The 16,774-nt window shown below is 47.2% G+C and overlaps 9 protein-coding genes across 9 annotated transcripts; 3 read left to right on the forward strand and 6 right to left on the reverse strand.

Moving 5' to 3' along the window:
• Positions 1–279: 279 nt before the first annotated feature.
• On the forward strand, positions 280–1,442 carry FVEG_01776 (hypothetical protein; the record flags this gene model as incomplete). Its single annotated transcript, XM_018888770.1, has 3 exons — positions 280–543; positions 590–732; positions 788–1,442. The coding sequence occupies 3 exons, from the start codon at positions 280–282 to the stop codon at positions 1,374–1,376; spliced, it is 996 nt and encodes a 331-aa protein (XP_018744780.1). The 3' UTR covers positions 1,377–1,442.
• A 64-nt stretch (positions 1,443–1,506) lies between these two features.
• Positions 1,507–1,770, reverse strand: FVEG_14924 (hypothetical protein; the record flags this gene model as incomplete). The annotated part of the gene is made up of 2 exons (XM_018903958.1): positions 1,507–1,708; positions 1,760–1,770. The coding sequence occupies 2 exons, from the start codon at positions 1,768–1,770 to the stop codon at positions 1,507–1,509; spliced, it is 213 nt and encodes a 70-aa protein (XP_018744779.1).
• Positions 1,771–2,488: 718 nt separating this feature from the next.
• Positions 2,489–4,078, reverse strand: FVEG_14923 (hypothetical protein; the record flags this gene model as incomplete). The annotated part of the gene is made up of 1 exon (XM_018903957.1): positions 2,489–4,078. The coding sequence occupies one exon, from the start codon at positions 4,076–4,078 to the stop codon at positions 2,489–2,491; it is 1,590 nt and encodes a 529-aa protein (XP_018744778.1).
• Positions 4,079–4,333: 255 nt separating this feature from the next.
• On the reverse strand, positions 4,334–6,381 carry FVEG_01775 (hypothetical protein). The gene is made up of 4 exons (XM_018888769.1): positions 5,746–6,381; positions 5,250–5,671; positions 5,073–5,196; positions 4,334–5,017 (listed from the first exon to the last, which is right to left on the reverse strand). Exons 1-4 carry the CDS (start codon positions 6,292–6,294, stop codon positions 4,586–4,588), a joined length of 1,527 nt encoding a protein of 508 aa, XP_018744777.1. The 5' UTR covers positions 6,295–6,381; the 3' UTR covers positions 4,334–4,585.
• A 1,527-nt stretch (positions 6,382–7,908) lies between these two features.
• FVEG_01774 (hypothetical protein) lies at positions 7,909–10,910 on the forward strand. The gene is made up of 3 exons (XM_018888768.1): positions 7,909–9,868; positions 9,922–10,048; positions 10,100–10,910. Exons 1-3 carry the CDS (start codon positions 9,732–9,734, stop codon positions 10,637–10,639), a joined length of 804 nt encoding a protein of 267 aa, XP_018744776.1. The 5' UTR covers positions 7,909–9,731; the 3' UTR covers positions 10,640–10,910.
• Positions 10,608–12,378, reverse strand: FVEG_01773 (hypothetical protein). The gene is made up of 9 exons (XM_018888767.1): positions 12,242–12,378; positions 12,143–12,180; positions 12,036–12,089; positions 11,975–11,981; positions 11,885–11,929; positions 11,677–11,834; positions 11,560–11,616; positions 11,158–11,512; positions 10,608–11,104 (listed from the first exon to the last, which is right to left on the reverse strand). Exons 1-9 carry the CDS (start codon positions 12,311–12,313, stop codon positions 10,874–10,876), a joined length of 1,017 nt encoding a protein of 338 aa, XP_018744775.1. The 5' UTR covers positions 12,314–12,378; the 3' UTR covers positions 10,608–10,873.
• Positions 12,379–13,074: 696 nt separating this feature from the next.
• Positions 13,075–14,103, forward strand: FVEG_01772 (hypothetical protein; the record flags this gene model as incomplete). The annotated part of the gene is made up of 2 exons (XM_018888766.1): positions 13,075–13,764; positions 13,843–14,103. Exons 1-2 carry the CDS (start codon positions 13,237–13,239, stop codon positions 14,101–14,103), a joined length of 789 nt encoding a protein of 262 aa, XP_018744774.1. The 5' UTR covers positions 13,075–13,236.
• Positions 14,104–14,300: 197 nt separating this feature from the next.
• FVEG_14922 (hypothetical protein) lies at positions 14,301–15,382 on the reverse strand (the record flags this gene model as incomplete). Its single annotated transcript, XM_018903956.1, has 4 exons — positions 14,301–14,794; positions 14,904–14,932; positions 14,996–15,164; positions 15,220–15,382. 4 exons carry the CDS (start codon positions 15,380–15,382, stop codon positions 14,301–14,303), a joined length of 855 nt encoding a protein of 284 aa, XP_018744773.1.
• FVEG_14921 (hypothetical protein) lies at positions 15,383–16,751 on the reverse strand (the record flags this gene model as incomplete). Its single annotated transcript, XM_018903955.1, has 2 exons — positions 15,383–16,323; positions 16,376–16,751. 2 exons carry the CDS (start codon positions 16,749–16,751, stop codon positions 15,599–15,601), a joined length of 1,101 nt encoding a protein of 366 aa, XP_018744772.1. The 3' UTR covers positions 15,383–15,598.
• Between the last annotated feature and the right edge of the window lie 23 nt (positions 16,752–16,774).

Consider the following 16,774-nt stretch of genomic DNA (forward strand, 5'->3'; position numbering starts at 1 on the left):
GAGCCGAGCAGTTAATATCAAGGGTCCGATTTAGCAGAAACACCACGAGATTACCCCACTGCTTATCTCAAAACACAACAGATACAATTGGCTCGATCTACAGAGCGGATACATTCAACCGGCTTACGCCTTCAGCCCTGCAAATAACGAGTCCATAATCTCCTCTTGTAGCTAAAACCGTCGGACAACCCCCGACAAATTCGGGTTACACCATCCGAAAGGCGGAGATATCTAAGACGCAGGCTGCACATCCCAATTCAATCGCTAACGAAGTAAAACATGTCGTCTGAACCGTTGTATCCCGCTTATCTTCCCACCCGCTCGGATGGCTACAATGCGCCGGTAGCTGTGCCGCTTTTTGAAGCGGAAGAGCCAGGGCTTCGGGCTGATCCCGCCAAAGCGAATCTGCTAAAGGGCGCTACGACGGCTGATATTACCCCACGTATTGGCACTGAAGTCCGGGGTGTGCAGATTAGTGCGTTGGGGAGGGAGGGGCTTGATGAGTTGGCTTTGCTGGCTGCTGAACGAGGTGTTGTGGTTTTTGTGAGTTTAGCTTGTGATTGGGATTGAAGGTGCTGACTGTTGTCAGAGGGACCAGGACTTTGCGGATGTTGGGTTTGATAGACAAAGAGAGATTGTTAAGCATTATGGACCGCTTCATCAGCATCCTACGATGGGGTATCCGAAAGGTACTGGGCCAGAGTTCCATGTTGTCTACGCCGATGAGAAGAGGTGAGCATCTTCACGAAATAACCTCTGTGGTGGTAACTGTATTGATGAATTGTAGCGGCAACTTGAGAAAACTCCTAGGTCCTCGAACGACATACGATCTCTGGCACATCGACCAAACATTTACACCAAATGTACCGTCCACGACCTTCTTCTGGGTCCTCGAGATCCCCGAATCAGGCGGCGGCGACACTGCTTTCACCTCACTTACAGCAGCCTATGAAGCTCTCTCACCTGCATTTAGAGAAACTCTTCACGGTCTCAAACTTCATCACACATCAGCCTCCGAGGGTGAAGTACGACGAGTTGGCCAAGAGCGTGCTCTGGCGGAAGCGATCAACGCGACGCATCCACTCGTCATCAAGCATCCTGTCACTGGCAAACCAGCATTATTTGTCAACCCCACCATTGCTCGCCAGGTTGAAGGCTTTCTACCGGAAGAGTCTGACCATTTGCTGTCGTTTTTGAAGAATCACATTCGAAGCATGGACTTTAGTTGCAGAGTAAAGTGGGAGAAAGGTACGGTCGTGGTTTGGGACCAAAGGGGAACGGCACATTCTGCTGTACCTGATTTCCGAGATAATGAGCGGAGACATATGGTTAGGATTATTCCTTACGGCTCAAAACCGGAGCCCGCTTTCAAGTGATCTGACTTTAACATCATCGAGTAAAACTAGAATGGCATGGGAAAGACAGTTCAAATTCAATTGCAGACTAATGTACATTGGTGTCATCGTGCTATCGCATCAAACAGAAAACAATTTGCTTTGCCCGGATCTAGCCAACTCGATTGGCAGTTGTCCAGCGATACGCCGGGTCGACAAGGTGGCTCTCGACTTGGACGACAGGCATGTCGCCCATTGTAGAGGTAGTGACTGTAGTGTCGATAGATCGACGGTTGTCGGGTCTATCGCTCATGACCTTGTTATATCTCCGTGATGCGGGAGAGAGGGCACTGAGGGAGAAGCGGCGCTTAGAGCTGAATGTGTGTTAGTACTGGCATGCACTTCATAGAAGGCGGGAAGCTCACTTGGGAGCCATGTTGTTATGATAATCGTGATATGAGACAGTAGTGATGATTCAAGTGCGAATTTGTGAGAGTAGTATTGAAGGTGTCGAGCTTTGTGTTTATGTTCTGAATTTCACGTTAGACTTGAGCGGGCTGATGGCATTGTTATATAGATGTTGGAAGTGGTGATCGATTCCAGTCTCAGAATCAACCATGTCGTGAAGAACCATACGTCAACCGTGAGAACTCGCCTTTGCGATGTCATATCGATTATCGTTTCCCCCACAAGTCCTCGCAGCTTCAACACAGAACGTAGCAATTCGATGGAATTGCCACAGTGACATCAGCTTAGAACCCTGAGTTCCTGATAAAGGATGTCCAGATGCACCGTGCCGCAGAGATGACGCGCCAGCCTGACAGGTGACGAGATATAGATTTAACCAGCTATATAGCCGTCCAATAGAAACTTCGTCAGATCACAACCCCTTACTGTCCGATGGCTCGAGGATGGCTGGAGCTCATAATTGGTTCTGAGTAATCGCTGGATGAGACCCTGATCAGCATGAGAGCAAGTCGGCTATTTTGTGGGTTTCAATGCAGGGACAAAAGCTTATCAGAAGACAACTCCATGGCCATGTATGACGCAAGTATCCTAAGCGTATCCTAATCCTATCGTCACCTAGGTCTTTTTTTATCATTCAGGATTCGACATGTCTTTTCTCCATTGCCATCAGCTGACTCTTGGGCTTGCTACAGTTCAATAAACTGCGGCTCCGGAATAGGAAACCGCCTCAAATACCAAGCCTGAAGCGTGCCTTCCATGTACCAATCGATCCCATTCGCATTTGTTAGCCGTGCAACCTCAACTGTGTCTGGCCAGTCGTGGTCCCAGTCTAGTTGCCGCCAGCTGATCCTGAAAGGCCTCGGACAATCGCTCATCTGCATTGAGAACTTTTGTCGAAAGTCCAGATCCTGAACTTGCATATCATGGAGAGACGTGATGGCTTTCCAAAGCCTGTGTCGGTTGGCCATGTAGGCCTCTGAAAAAGATTCGGGGCAGATATTGACGTGGCAAATTGTCGGGATTCGCGGTTTCTGAGCTTGGGATGTAAGTTCGGACCTCCACTCATGAAGCCGAGCCCCCACTGATTCGGCGTGTGCCTCATGGTACGGCTGAGATCGAGATGGGTTTTCCAGATACTGGTTGAAGTCGCTGTTACGATACCCGGTGTAGCATAATGGACCGAGCCTGTTGTCGTCGTCTGATCGAGAGCGTTCCCAGAAAGCATATCCTATAGCATCGATATCCTCAACAGGAATGCAGGCCACGGCGCTGGCTGGGATCTTGACTTTCACAGCGTGAAAACCAGGGAATGGAGCGAACCAATCCCAAAATTCTTCTAGTCCCCAGTCCTCGAGAAACAGCTCGTTGAGACCCGAAAGCAGTGGAAGAAGAGACTGGAGCTCCGTGACCAATTTGTCCTGATCCTTACCTGTGGAGGGGCTTTCGAGGATAACGTTCTCGACTTGCTTCAAGTCATCCACGCGGTACTGCCCTATATCCCAGTGACAACCTGAGAGTGTCAAACCGGGCTCAGGACATGGGTATGGCGTGCGAGCTTCCCCTGGAAGACCAGATCCGTAATCGCTGTCATATGTTCTCGGAAAGGTTTCTATTGTATGAGGGATGTAGAGACGATCGCGGCCAGGGTGAAACCAAGTTCTTGGGCCTGTTGTTCGAGTTGCGAAGAAGAGCCGGTAACCCCACTTGACCAGTACTTGTCGTGATTCTGAGCATACATGCAAGAACGCAGGTATCTCGGCGTCGCTGTATAAAGCAGACTTGCGCGTTATTTCGAACGCGAGTTCAGGATAGTCGACGAGCAAGTCCGTGGGAATGCGCGGTGTTTCCTCTGACGGCTTCCAAGGTTCGTAGGCAGGTCGATTGGAGGTGAAACCGTACGCCTCTAAGCATGTCTGTTTGTGTTGACGGTTATATGATTCCCATGGAATTCTGTGTCGCCAGTTGTGCGAAAAGGCGGCGAGGTCAGGGTGTAGCTTCGCCAGTGGAAGTGAAATATCGACTAGCATCTCTTGATAGAACTTTTCGAATGCATAGTCGAAATAGCTCTCATAGTCTTGGTCGACCCAAGCGCGCCTCTCCTTTGGGTTAACTGGCCCTTCCTCCACACGAACGACCCGTCGAGGGGTTGCGAGCATATAAATTGAGTGCCGCAGATCATATGGGAGGAATCGAAAGAGATGAAATGTTTCTAGTTTCGGGTTTGCACTGGACGTGTCATGCGCTCTGTATCGCGAATTTCGTCCAGGCTGAGTCATCTTAACTGGTCGACCAGGAGGATGACTGATGAGTCAAGACTAAGGACACAGAAGTCGAAATAAAGGCAGGAATAAGTAGAGAATATGACCTGAGATGAAGGGAACAAATGTTGTCGGAAGCAATTTGAGGTAAACAAGCCAAGAACGTTGGACAGAGGAAGGAAGTGGCGCTGATTCACTGAGGCAGGATACCCGCTATGACCAAGGTGATCTACCAATCACATCGACCCGCGGATCAACATCAACTGCGGGAGTCCCTGATCCAATCAATCCGTAAGGCATCAACGCATCAGCAAACATGGGACTTTGCATGCAGTGCCCATGGGTGGATAAAACAAACGTTAAATTGGGATGACAGGATACCGAACAAGCAAAGGTAGATTGGTGCAAACACGAAAGCAAACAGCTCCATAATGCCATATATACGAGCCGTAATCACTGGTGATACGAAATGCAGAAATGAGTCAAGACTCTTTCAACTCCTAGACATCCTTACAGCAAATCGCTTTACAAGAGACCGTTCAAACGCTTCTTTCTGACCTGCACCGACATTCCAGAACTTGCAGCCTCGTTGCACAATGCTTGAACAGTCTCAACCAGACGCAGTCTTGTCGTTTTGTGATCTAAGGCCTGACCATGGTCTAAGCCACCAAACCAGATCACATCCAATTTACTATCCCTTTCAACTACTCCTGGCTCTCTTTTTGGACTTTGCGCCCAATATTTTGAGCCAACAAGATAAGCCCGAATCGATTTCGCATCGATGATACTGTCTCTACTGGCCAAAACCACGGCCGTAGGTCGATCTTGTAGGTCTTCCTTCCACAGTAGATTGTCGGCCCAGAAGAAGCGCCTAAATAGCGTATGAGCGATACCTATGTCTTTCGAGCCAAAGTAGGACAGTAAGTGTTCCTTAGTCTCACTTGGGCGTCGACATATCTGGAGAAAGAGGTTAGCGAGGTCGCCTAGTAGGCTCGGTCATCAACAGACGTACAAAGTTATATGCTACATCAGGCAGATGTAGCAGGAAAGACACCGGATCAATGAACACAACGGGGCCGATGCTGGCGGAGATCTTGGGGTCTCGAAGAAGCTGGGCGGCGACAACACTACCGTATCTTCACATGAGAAATATTAATAACTTGAGTTCAAATCGTACCACGGCACTTACGAGTGAGAGACCAAGACGCAATTTCCCCATCCGTGTGAAGACAATATTCGATGAATCTCCTCGCACATTTCCTCTTTCAACATAGCCGGGCCTGTGATGCGAGAGCTTACTGATAAGATCTCGACAGCAATGATGCCAACATCTCCATCTGCACTACCGGTCGCATTGAGTTCAGCCAGAAAGTTCACATAGGGATAAAGTCCCACACCGATGCCGTGAATGAAGAGAACAGGTAGCCTTGTTTTGGACGTATGCGGCCGGTGCCAGTAGGTAAGCCTCTTCGCGGGAGACTTATAGTGCGTAAGTAGACTTAGAGGCCGAAGTGGAAAAGTGGTAAAGAACTGGGAGATCGATGTTCGGTGAAAGCTGAAAGAATGGTACAGCATATAAGCTGATGCTATAGTGTCGACAACAAAGATGCACTGGATAGTAGAGGGTAAAAGTTAGTCATCTGTGGTACGTGCAAGTCAATGCCGTTACGTTCATAGAGACTCACCATGTACCATGTTAAGCTTCGATGAAGCATCTCGACCTTGTCAAGAGTCATGCGCAGGCATTTAGCATCTCCCCTCCCAGGCTCCAACTTTTTCTCGAGCAGCTCCTCCAGTTTCTCGATATACTCTTCTAGCTCGTCATCATACGTAGAATCAGAATCTTCCATGTTGAAAAAGCCCCATCGGAAGAATTCCTTAACGTTCTCACGCTTTATTTCATGCTCTGGTGCATCGCGAAACCACCTCCTTAGATACTGTCCCGCGTCTGGAATATTGTCGTGACATTGTTGGAACAGCTTTTGGCGATCGTCTCGGCAGGGCGCAGCAGGATGGTTTGCGGGTTTTTGAAGGTGCTTGTTAAGTGGAAGGTATACAAAGATATAGAAAAGTGCTTCAAGAATAAACCATGCCTTGAGAAACGCCGGAATCTGAAATGGGAGGGGTACTAGTGATAAGATGAGAGTGACCACGATGCTCAGGGGCGCGATGAGGTGCAAGACAAAGATGGACGTGCGCATAAATATGTAATTCCATAGTGATGTTTCCGCCATTACATCCGGACAGTGTTTGTTGTGTAATTCTGTGAAGGGTCAGTTTCTTCTGGATATAGCTTTCGCTATATGAACAACGCTGCTGGCGATAAGTATATAAGCGATAATGAGGATCCCAGTCTGCTTTGACTATCTGATTTTGTTGAGTTCCACTAATCAAGTTTGTTGGGACAAACTCTTCCGATAGTTCACTTGTTTACATCTTTACGCCGAGGTAGATTTACGCATGTGCTCAACTAGGCATGTGAATTGAAACACAATAAGGATCGACACACCGTGTGAATTTGCATGATGGATAACTTGAGGTCTATGCCGATATGTTGGTGACATCAAAGATACACTTCATTTATTCGGGATTGACATTCCGATATCTAAGAAGGGGAGTATTTTTTTGATTCAATGGCTTCTATTAATTCGCTATTTGAACATAAGACCACAAAGTGCCATCATGGACTTTTTATACTAAGCTCTTTTCCTCTTTAACCCGATTTTATGTATGATGTTGTGCCCGAATGCGGGTTGAAGTTTGAGACCCACTGGGTATGACGGGCTCTTGGGAGTGAACTTGAGAAATTGTCTCTTTGGCTCCGTATGGAGATCGAACGAGGTTCTTCTCTGTGCAGCTGAATGGGTGTTTTCAAAGTCAACTTTTCTAGAGCATATGTTTGTACTGGGCGTCGCCCTGCGGCGTGGACTGTTGTTGTGCATCCCCTGTCGTTTCTGTCCATCTACTTCAAGCGTGATACCATCAATAATACAGGCCCCAGTACTTACTTGACTTAATTTCCCAGTAGTACCAGAAGTATGCCCTTTGCTTAATTCTTCACTGTCGTCAGCGCCTGACAGAGCAGAGTCTTGATGCAACGGGTGCCAACGATGTTCTTGGGGGAGATATGGGGCAAAGTATTGAACAAGGGAGTCGAGGGAGTTGGTGCGAAAGTGCTGGATGGCATGCCCCCACTGAGGTGTATCGATGAGGCTCGGATTGCCAATGATCTCGAAACTTGCAGACTCGAGGGCCTCGTTCAATTCGTTGAGTCGCTGTTGTCTTCGACCGTGGGCTAGATGACGAAACTCGGCGGCAGAATGCGCGGTATGAGCGATTTCGGAGAGGTCGTGATAAAAGGCTTCGAGGCTTTGGATTGGCGCAAGATAAGTGTTGTACTGGTCGTGAAGCTTGTTAGATAAATCTTCCCTCTTCAAACCAAACTTCCAGGCAGGCCATGTCTATTCTGGGTCATCCATAATGAAAATGTGTTTGGAGAGAATTTCTTGATTATTTATTTTCAAAAAATTATTATGGGAGATTTTGGAATTGGTAGGATGAAGAGGTATAGCTACGGAACGCTGAACTGACTTTTCAACGGGGATCCAAGGACCCTGATTTCCATAGCCGGTAAACCCTGCCCGTGTCTAGCGTGCCTCTGACGTACGCCTGACACAATAACTTGACTTGGTGGTGTGCGCTAGTGCTGCAGGCAGGGTCTACACCGCAAACTTGAGGCCTGGTGCCGCTAAAAGCCCCTGCTAAAACGTGAGTGAATTGTCTAATGGCTTTCAACACGGCCTGTATATTAGCCCGGATCATTCATCGATTTCTTATAAATACGATGCGGCTTGGCCTGGAAATCTCACAGAAATAAATGCAAAACTTATTAAACAGCACGATGACCACAAATACCATCTCTACTACTCGCGGAGCTCTGTTTGCAGATACCCCGCTCAGCATCCCCTTTGTTAAACAACATCCATCTTCTCCACCACTGGGAGACGACACAGCGCGAAAGAATTACTCACTGTGGCTCTCTCAATACACCATGAACAGAATAGTAGATCTTCTCCATTCTGGTTCTCTTGACCCTTCGCTCCTACTACAAGTTTCCATTCCAAACAATTGTTCTTGGACTCTCCCAAACACTACACCGAACACTATAAAGTGAGAAGCAAACCCTGTTGTGCAGAATGTTGCCTTTGTGGGAGACCTGGGATGTGAATTACGGAGTGTTTTCTTCTCCTGGTTATTTTAGTCTTTCTTCTCTAAGTTCTTTGTACTCTCTGTTTCCTGTCTTCCTAAGGCTTAATAATGTTTTTTTTTTTTAGCTTTGTTTTCTTGTTTGTTTTGATCATTCTACCACCGTTGCAAGTCTCGAGGAGGTTGACACTTGGGGTCATTGTGCTGTTGGTGTTACAGGTGGTGGTTAAGCGGGTGGATGGTCAACAAGACCAATCAAAAATTGTATGTTATCACCAGGACATGGGATATTGATAGAAGAACCTATCAAACGATTTCTCTTACTTTTGTCACAATCAAGGGGTCAAACAATCCACCTTACGGCAGTTCAATTGTGTCTGTTGAAGCCGTCGTTCTAGAACTCGCTGGACCCTGTGAATCTTGAAAGGAGTCATCAACTGACCAAACCTTGTCACGCCATGAAACCCCGGCTTCCACGCGCTCGCTTACAAGGTTCCGGACCGAGATCCGCTCGTTTTAACTGGCGCAGAACTTGACGTCACCCGTTTATCCTTGAACTTTATCTGCCGCTTGGCCTTGTCAAATGCTAGCGGGATAAATCGAGTACAGAAGTACTTAGGCGAACGCAAGTGACAGGATTTACTGGTAGTATCGTGGGCCCATCCACGCCGCGACATATTAGTCCCATGCAGATCTGTGTTTATTTTACAGGCAAGATAGATTGCAAATCCCTACAGGGTCGTTGAAAATACTCCATTGTTAGGTGCCACAAGGGCATTCTCTCGGGAGGCTGTGTGTACACCTAGCAAGAGAAGCTTGTGGTTGAAGCAACAAAAAGCAAGCAAAAGCTCGCCGAGCTCCCTTTCTGTTTGGTCCTCTATATTATTGCCTGATTGTAACTGAAATCATCGCGATGCATTTGCTGCCTGGTTTGAGGATGTTAGAAACAAGAAGCAGGATATCAACGGGACAACGGGTCGCTGCATGCTCCGCACCGGCCTATTCCCGTAAAAGACTCGGATACTGGCTTACGCTCATGATAGGCGATGGGACTCTGTATAACGATAAGGTTCCTGTAGCTACGGTAAAATTAAACGAAAGTCTTGGAAACGGTGCGAGGAATCAAGACTAGCGGCATACGAATTGCATTGTCCGGTGTACGCACAAAGCATGAATCTTCCAAAAGGCTCCTTGGTCTATCAAGCCGACGCATAGAGCGGTGAAGATTGTGTTTGACCAAGGTAAGACACATTCGGGGATTTCTATGGCTGACGGGCCTATTGAAGAGAAGTCACGAGCGTGCCCTCTGTAGGAGGCCGGCCACAAATTATGCGGGAGGCCAACCACTCCGTAGATCGGGGAGCTACATAAAGGCAGCAAGGAATGCGCCTCAGACTTCTGTTCGTATTTCCTACATAACGACATATCTTCTCCTTCTGAACATCCGTATCGCTTGCTAAGTTCTATGGACATGAAAAAGAAGAAGCACACCAGTGTCGAAGTTGAAAAGACTGTATCTCCATCTAGCATATCCGCAAGCACTCTGCCTCGCCTTACGATGGCGCCCCAGGGAGTAGAAGGCTTCCTCGAATCTCTCAAAGAGTAAGACCACCTCCTGATACCTCGTCCGTTTATTCTGACAGACCTGTGCTTAGATACCACAACAGTGATGCGCTCTCGGACGTTATCGTTACTTGCGACGGCCAAGAGTTCAAGGCTCACCGGGTCATCTTGTCTGCCCATTCAAAGTGCTTCGCCAAGGCGCTGAATGGCGACTGGAAGGTACATCATGCTCCTTCGGTCGATGAGAGATCATCCGCTTATAGTTTATAGGAGAGTTCCGAGAGAAGGATCGACATCAAAGATTTCGACCCAAGTATCGTTGAGGCAATGCTACGATTCGTTTATTCATTCGAGTACACCAACACATACGGTACTTCCTCTATGGTGTTTGATGCCCAGATGTGGCAGATTGCCGACAAGTACGACATTCCTGCCCTTATGGCAGAGTCAAAGAAGAAATTCGAAATCGCTGTGGCCACTGGATGGAGTATGGATGACTTTCCAACGGCTGTTGCTATTGTCTACGAATCGGCCCTCCCGGGACTTCGTGATATTGTAGTGGTGGCTGCTAGCAAGAACATTGAAAAGTTGTTGGATAAAGATGGGTTTTCTGAACTCATGAGAACGACGCCGCATTTTACAGCGGATCTTATCCCGTTCCTTGGTGGCAACCCGTTGGGATCTATGAAGTTGTACAAATGTCCGTCATGCCAAATGAGATTTGGGGGAGAGTTCTCAGTAGGGCCGACGTACTATTGTCCATACTGCTCACAAGCTCGTACAAACTGGAGCAACTACAAGACAACCTGAAGCGTGATGATGTGTGTGTTGGGCGAGAAGGTTAAGATCAGGCAAAGGCGGAAACTAGGACAAGTCTCATAATTGCACTATTCCTCAGAGAGCTGGGAAACAAACATATCGTGAATAGGTGCTCGCAATTTGTATATGTGGAAGCCCCTAGGTCATGACTTTACAACATGATACGGAACATCCCATTTTCTCTCGCTTGGCTATAGCTCGCAACGTTTCCTGCGATTGTCTCAGCTAAGGTTTCCTACCCCAAACAAAATAAACAGGGAGATACAAGTGAATAGCCGGGTCCCGTAGCTCATTCTTAACCTTTGCCATCAACACCTGAATCTCATCTGTACTCCAACCAAGCGCGTACTCAAACAGTTTGGGCGTATAGGAGTCGATGACCTTTGACTCTTGGATAGCCTGATACCTGCCCAGTTCCTTAAGCTTCGGGTCCTTCGGCCAAGGTCCGATAGGCAACTATGTTCAATAATCAGTAAAACAGGACAAAATTCAGCTGAGAAGTTACATACCTTTCGGACTTCTTGCTGAACATCCACAAACCCTGCTTTAATCAACCTATCCTTCCATTTATCCGCGCAGTCAACAGGCTTGCCAAACTTGGCACAAGCCTCGATGAGGTGCTTCATCCACGATTTGGCATGAGGTGCCTTATCGAGTGTTCCATCATCAGACTCAAAGCGTGCGTCTACGCCCTGTAACTCGACATAGCCGTTCGAGCGTATATGACGGAAAGCTCGCTGTAGCATGAGATCCTCGTCGCCTATACATGCTTCCAACTCGCGGGCATGGATAAAGTCGAATGGTGTGCGGTAGAGCCACTCGTCCTCGTAGTCGTCTACTTCAAAGGTGCAATTTGGTGGATTCCTAAGCTTTTAGCATAATAATACGCAGCATGGCCTTTTGCTTCTTACCATTCTGGTTGGATGGGACTGAGATCGTTTCCTATAACCTCTGCCGAGGGATGCTCACTATCGCCAAGTAGGTCAGAGGGCTAATACCCTGCGGCTCTTGTTCTCGTTTCCACTCACTCTGCGAAATCTATCGCCCAGATGCCAGTCCCTGTGCCGAGATCGAGTACGCGTTGAAGTTTGTCGTCAATTGGGGCAAGGTGGAGCTTTCCGTGGAGAAGGATACTGTATACGTGATGAACGAGGTCCATACGATCTTGTTCATCTTCGTCGTTGGGCTAAGATATGACTGAGTAAAGGTGTCAAGAAGTGGTGCTCTGATACATACCACGGGATAAGTGCCTTCTCGGAATGCATGATATCGACGTCCATTCTATCTGATGTTAATATGCATCGAGGTCAATTTAATGTAACTCACTTCGTATCTGTGAGACGCCAGTCAGTCATCGCTAACAATCATTCTTATGTGTATATCTCACCTGTAATTGTATATACTCGCATTCACGGACGATAAAAAACTCGAACCTCCGATTCTACCACCAGCGTTATTAAGCCAGAAACAAATAATCAAGAGCAGGTGACTAACGTCGAATGATAAAGCGAATCGTTGGCATCCAAGTTATCCTGAGAAACCGATTAGCATGCAAAATGGAATGGAGGTCGTAGTGAAGGATCAACAACTCACATCAACTTCCAAGTGGCCCTCTGGCTGAGTGGCAGCCGTCGCGGCAGGGTCTTGCGGAGAGTTATCAGCCATAGTAAGTAGTTTCGCTGCTGCAATATGCTCAAACGAACGAAGAGAGAGGCGTCGAAGTTTTTGTGCCAATGATGAATGAGGGGTCTGTGGATCATATATTCCTGAGGCCACTCTTGAAGACCCTTGATTGAGCAATTTATGCACTCAGTACAACGGTTTATGCAAATAAAGCCTATCGGAGGATTCCCCGCGTCGATACGGGAACGTGTCACCACTTTTAACGCCAAATATTCCTTGCACAATTGATCTAATGAGGCAGCTCGGTACAGAATATGCAGGTCGTCCAACTAGAAGCCCGGGAATAGCTGTCACGCGAAACTCTAAAGACTGGGGGGATCATATATCTCTACCAATTGGATAAGTCCTTTTTCGTGTATCAGCAACTTGTGCTTCCAGTCGATTATCATGCTACTTTAACGTTATTAGTTATTGTAGGATGAGATCGATAATAGAAATTGCTCTTGCATATTATTTGTGAGACATAACAAGCGATATTGATAGGCTAGGACGAGAAGCTCCGAACCTCACCGGGGATATGCGCCACATCAAGTCAATAGCAAATCAGGGCTGCAGTGGTCATCAAGATCGCTTTACAATGAGCTCAGCTCGAAAAGCCACAGTGCATGAATGGTTCAGTGAAGCGGGGATTCTGAGACAGAACAGTCCTACCCCGCTCGTGATGATAGGCAAAGAGTGAACAGACGGTTCACCGACATCAGCAATCGGTGATATCTACGATTGAAATAAGTTCCAGAAGTTAAGCTGAGTCAAACTCACTTGTGCCCTTACTTAAGGTGAATACCGCCCCCTCATTATCTACCTCACCTATAGACTGTCTCGAGCAAAACCTACTCCATAAACCTCATCACTTGCCAACCACTCCCTTCTTATTTCTCTATTGCTGCCCTCAATCGCCAGAAAGAATGGCCGAGCAGGTTCCCACTGAGCCAAACAGTGCCGTTCACCCTACTATTCCCACGCAAACGACGATCCCGTCCCGAGGACCAAAACCAAAACCAACGTTTCCTGTCGCAGATCCACCGACAGAATGGTCAACCTATCGCATCGACAAGAAGATTGAGTGGCTGAACACTCACGGCCTCAAAAGTGACAACACAATAAACCTTGGAGATTGCTATCGTTGCGGCGTCAAACTGCGCCAAATGCTCTCTGTTGTAGTCAAACCGATATTTGACATCAGAATGCAGATCAATGCCCACTATCCACATACTCAAGTGCAGGAAGATGTCGAAGTCTTTATCACGGCATTGAATGATGGAGTGAATGATCTATCGGACTTCATCTACCGAAATGTCTACGAGTTACTTCAAAATGGCCAGTTCCGGGATGAAGCACAAGCGATAACTCCCGTACCCGTTCCTGAGCTACTGACCATCAGTGAGTATGACTTCCCGCAACCAATTGAAACCGATAAACCACTTGATACCGAAGTAAGTAGCTACTTACAAGACTGAGTATCTGGTCTCAGTGTCACTATTTATGGTGATTGAGCTGATCAAACTGTGCAGCCATTCTGCGTATTAGTCGAGATCCTGGACCTTCTCGTCGACAGATGGCCATGGTTGAGTGACCCTAAACCAGGCAAGCAAGTTTCATGGGAACATCTCATACAAGAGGTCATAATAACCGGCCAGGGATTCTTCACTGAATATGGGGATTTAGAAAGCGGCAACGAAACTGGTGATGATGAGATATTGTCTCACGCAATGAGTGGTGGTCTACACCTCGGACTTGGTCGTGGAGACAACAATGAGAACAAGATGTACTGAAGATAACGGGGGCTGAGAGGAGAGCTTGAATCAGCGGAGAGAACTTAGAGGGAAGACACAGAAAAATTGATGCTAGACCTAGAACACGATCATCTCCTGTAATTCATTGATACGAAGAGCTCGTCGTACCGGATCTTGATACTTAACAAGCAAAAAGCTAACCTAGTTAAAATATTGATTGAAACTCCGCAAGCTTCTCACGTGAGTTGCTGCTGAAAGGACTCGAATGACAAATGATACCTAGCAGCCATCGGTATTACTTGATCTTCTTCTCCTGCCCATCGATGTACCGCTGCATCTGCGTATTGAAGTCCCCTCTTGAAATCACTGATGTTCCCAAAAGCTCTTTTCAGATACCTCTTGTTCAGCTTTTGCCCTCCACCAGAACGAGACTCTGCACGTGCGAGACCTAGAGCCGTAGTAACCATGTTGCGAATCTGGCGACCATCAAGCTTTTCCTTATACAAACTATCGTCGAGCCAATCCTTGATGTCGGCATAGCCCTCGATGAGGTTTCTTTCATCCAGATCCTTGAGAAAGCTATCGAAGATAGCTTCCATCTGTGATGTTTGCAAACTTTCGTATCTAATTTTGAGATGGATACGCGAAGGGACCGCGACGTCAAAGTCGGCGATTTGGTTTGTGGTCAAGAGCATGATTCCTTGGTAATATTCGAGGACACGCAGAATAGCTGGTATCATGGACATAGTCAGTGACGCTTTTGGGGCACTCTACCAAGAATCACATACCTGATACTAGAGCATTCTTGTCTGTAGACAGAACCTTGTTGCCTCACCCACGGCTCTCCAGGAATACATCTGCCTCGTCGCTAAGTCTGCATTAGCTGAAAAAAATAGCATGGCTTCGGGTTGCGTGATAGTGAGGTACATACAGGAGAAGAATTGCCTGCCACTTGGTCGCCAGAGCAAAGATCCTTCCGAGGTTGGACTCAACATGCTTTGCTTGAGTGCCTACATCAAATACGCTTACTGAAAACAATGCTTTGCCAGTGACCATGGCGACGGTTTCAGCCGTTGACGTCTTTCCAACTCCAGGGGGACCTGGCTGATGTTAAGTACTTAAGATTCGCCTTTCCAGATGGCGGACCAGACTTACCGTAGAGGAGGATTACTAGCCCTTTCCTTTTATCGGGAATTATATCGTCAATTTCAAGGTCCTGTTCATCCTCATCATCCCTTTGAGTCTTTGTTGATGTATGACTCGTAACGAGGTCCAGTAGAAGCTTCTGAGTGCCACCATTACCTTGGAGGGAAAACATCAGCAATTGAGGATTGGATTTAAAAAGTTCGTCCAAGATTCAGATTAAACAAAGCAACATCACAGTTGCAGCTCCAAAATCATAAATCATCAAATTCATTAAAGCCAATTTAAAAAATTACCGTCCTCAAAGACTACCGCCTTCTTCTCCTAAATCAGAACAAATCATTAGCAATCGCCTCACGCTGACCAAGTATATAATTCATAAAAAGTCACACTACCCTTCCATCTCAGTCCGTCCCGGGTGCTCGTCATCCCATTCATCTTCAACATCCACATATGAATCCTCCAACGACACCATCTTCCGTCGGTTTCCACCTCCATATAGCGACTCAAGCTTTCGAGAATCGAGGAAGACATTCTGCATCTCAGAGATCAAGTGTTCCTCCTCGGCGTCATCATCGGAAGCTCTGAGGCGGAATCTAACGACTCTTCGTCCGACGCCGGATGTTAGAAAAGGCTTCAGGAATGAAAAGATGGACCAAGCAAATCTTGCAAAGAGATATTCTCGGCTACCCTCAACAAGAGTCTCGACAGGACGGTTCTGATATAGTGCAGTGAACTCTGCTTCTCTACCATCGAGAACGTGAAGAACATATTGGCTATTTACTTCGACTCCATTTGCTTGACCGCTTTGCTTTGGAATAAGAGCAAACACGCTTTGGTCGAAGCAAACGTAGAGATCGGCCTTGAGCGGTAAAATATTGTGCGGGTCATCGATAGTATGTGATCCACCACCATAAAGACCCATGCCATTTTTGCTGAACCAACTCTGTTCTTCTCTGGGGATCAGATGTGCCCATGTGAAAGCATAGCTAGTGTTTGTGACGGCACATCGCTTTGCATAAAGTGATGTTCTAGAGGTCGGGACACTCCACCATTCAGGTAGTCTGTCATGAGGAAATTGCCAGTCTCTGAAGCTTGGAACAATCGCATATCGATCTAAGAAGTGTCAGCGAGTGTTCGCAGGTCTTGAGTGAAATTTGGTCTTTACCATCGCCCTCGACGAAGAACCAGTAGTCTCGTTGCAGCAGTATCGTTTCATCGTCAGATACTCTGTCCTTTCCTCTCTCATCTCTCGCTAAATAACCCTTCTCAAAAGCATTATTCGCGACAATCTGACACGCCGTAAGAGCCGTCAAATAATGCACGCCAAAAGCCCCCTCTGTGGTATTGTAGTCCACCCGCGGGAGGCAAAAAAGAAGGTTCAACGGTTTGAGATAGCCGGGATGATAAAAGCGGATCTGATCTCTGTTCAGATCTCGGATCTCGAGGGACGAGACGGCTGATAGTGAGCGCGGCATTGGAACGCGATGCTCCAAGTGGCTGAGATGAAGTTGATGATGATTGTTGGAAGCAAGAAGACCCATGACGTTTTTTTTTAATACTTGGA

This window comes from Fusarium verticillioides, chromosome 6, assembly GCF_000149555.1.
Source record: "Fusarium verticillioides 7600 chromosome 6, whole genome shotgun sequence".
NCBI lineage: Eukaryota > Fungi > Ascomycota > Sordariomycetes > Hypocreales > Nectriaceae > Fusarium > Fusarium verticillioides.

What these genes read in the sequence shown, in the direction of transcription:
- FVEG_01775 (XM_018888769.1), bottom strand. Translation starts at nt 6,294, where the DNA reads ATGGCGGAAACATCACTATGGAATTACATATTTATGCGCACGTCCATC. An exon ending in GAAGCTTAACATGGTACATG is followed by an intron (nt 5,672 to 5,745) that starts GTGAGTCTCTAT and finishes TCTACTATCCAG; the next exon opens with TGCATCTTTGTTGTCGACAC. An exon ending in TGCGTCTTGGTCTCTCACTC is followed by an intron (nt 5,197 to 5,249) that starts GTAAGTGCCGTG and finishes TCTCATGTGAAG; the next exon opens with ATACGGTAGTGTTGTCGCCG.
- FVEG_01774 (XM_018888768.1), top strand. Translation starts at nt 9,732, where the DNA reads ATGGACATGAAAAAGAAGAAGCACACCAGTGTCGAAGTTGAAAAGACT. An exon ending in TTCCTCGAATCTCTCAAAGA is followed by an intron (nt 9,869 to 9,921) that starts GTAAGACCACCT and finishes ACCTGTGCTTAG; the next exon opens with ATACCACAACAGTGATGCGC. An exon ending in CGCTGAATGGCGACTGGAAG is followed by an intron (nt 10,049 to 10,099) that starts GTACATCATGCT and finishes TATAGTTTATAG; the next exon opens with GAGAGTTCCGAGAGAAGGAT.
- FVEG_01773 (XM_018888767.1), bottom strand. Translation starts at nt 12,313, where the DNA reads ATGGCTGATAACTCTCCGCAAGACCCTGCCGCGACGGCTGCCACTCAG. An exon ending in AGGGCCACTTGGAAGTTGAT is followed by an intron (nt 12,181 to 12,241) that starts GTGAGTTGTTGA and finishes TCGGTTTCTCAG; the next exon opens with GATAACTTGGATGCCAACGA. An exon ending in GAGAAGGCACTTATCCCGTG is followed by an intron (nt 11,835 to 11,884) that starts GTATGTATCAGA and finishes GTCATATCTTAG; the next exon opens with CCCAACGACGAAGATGAACA.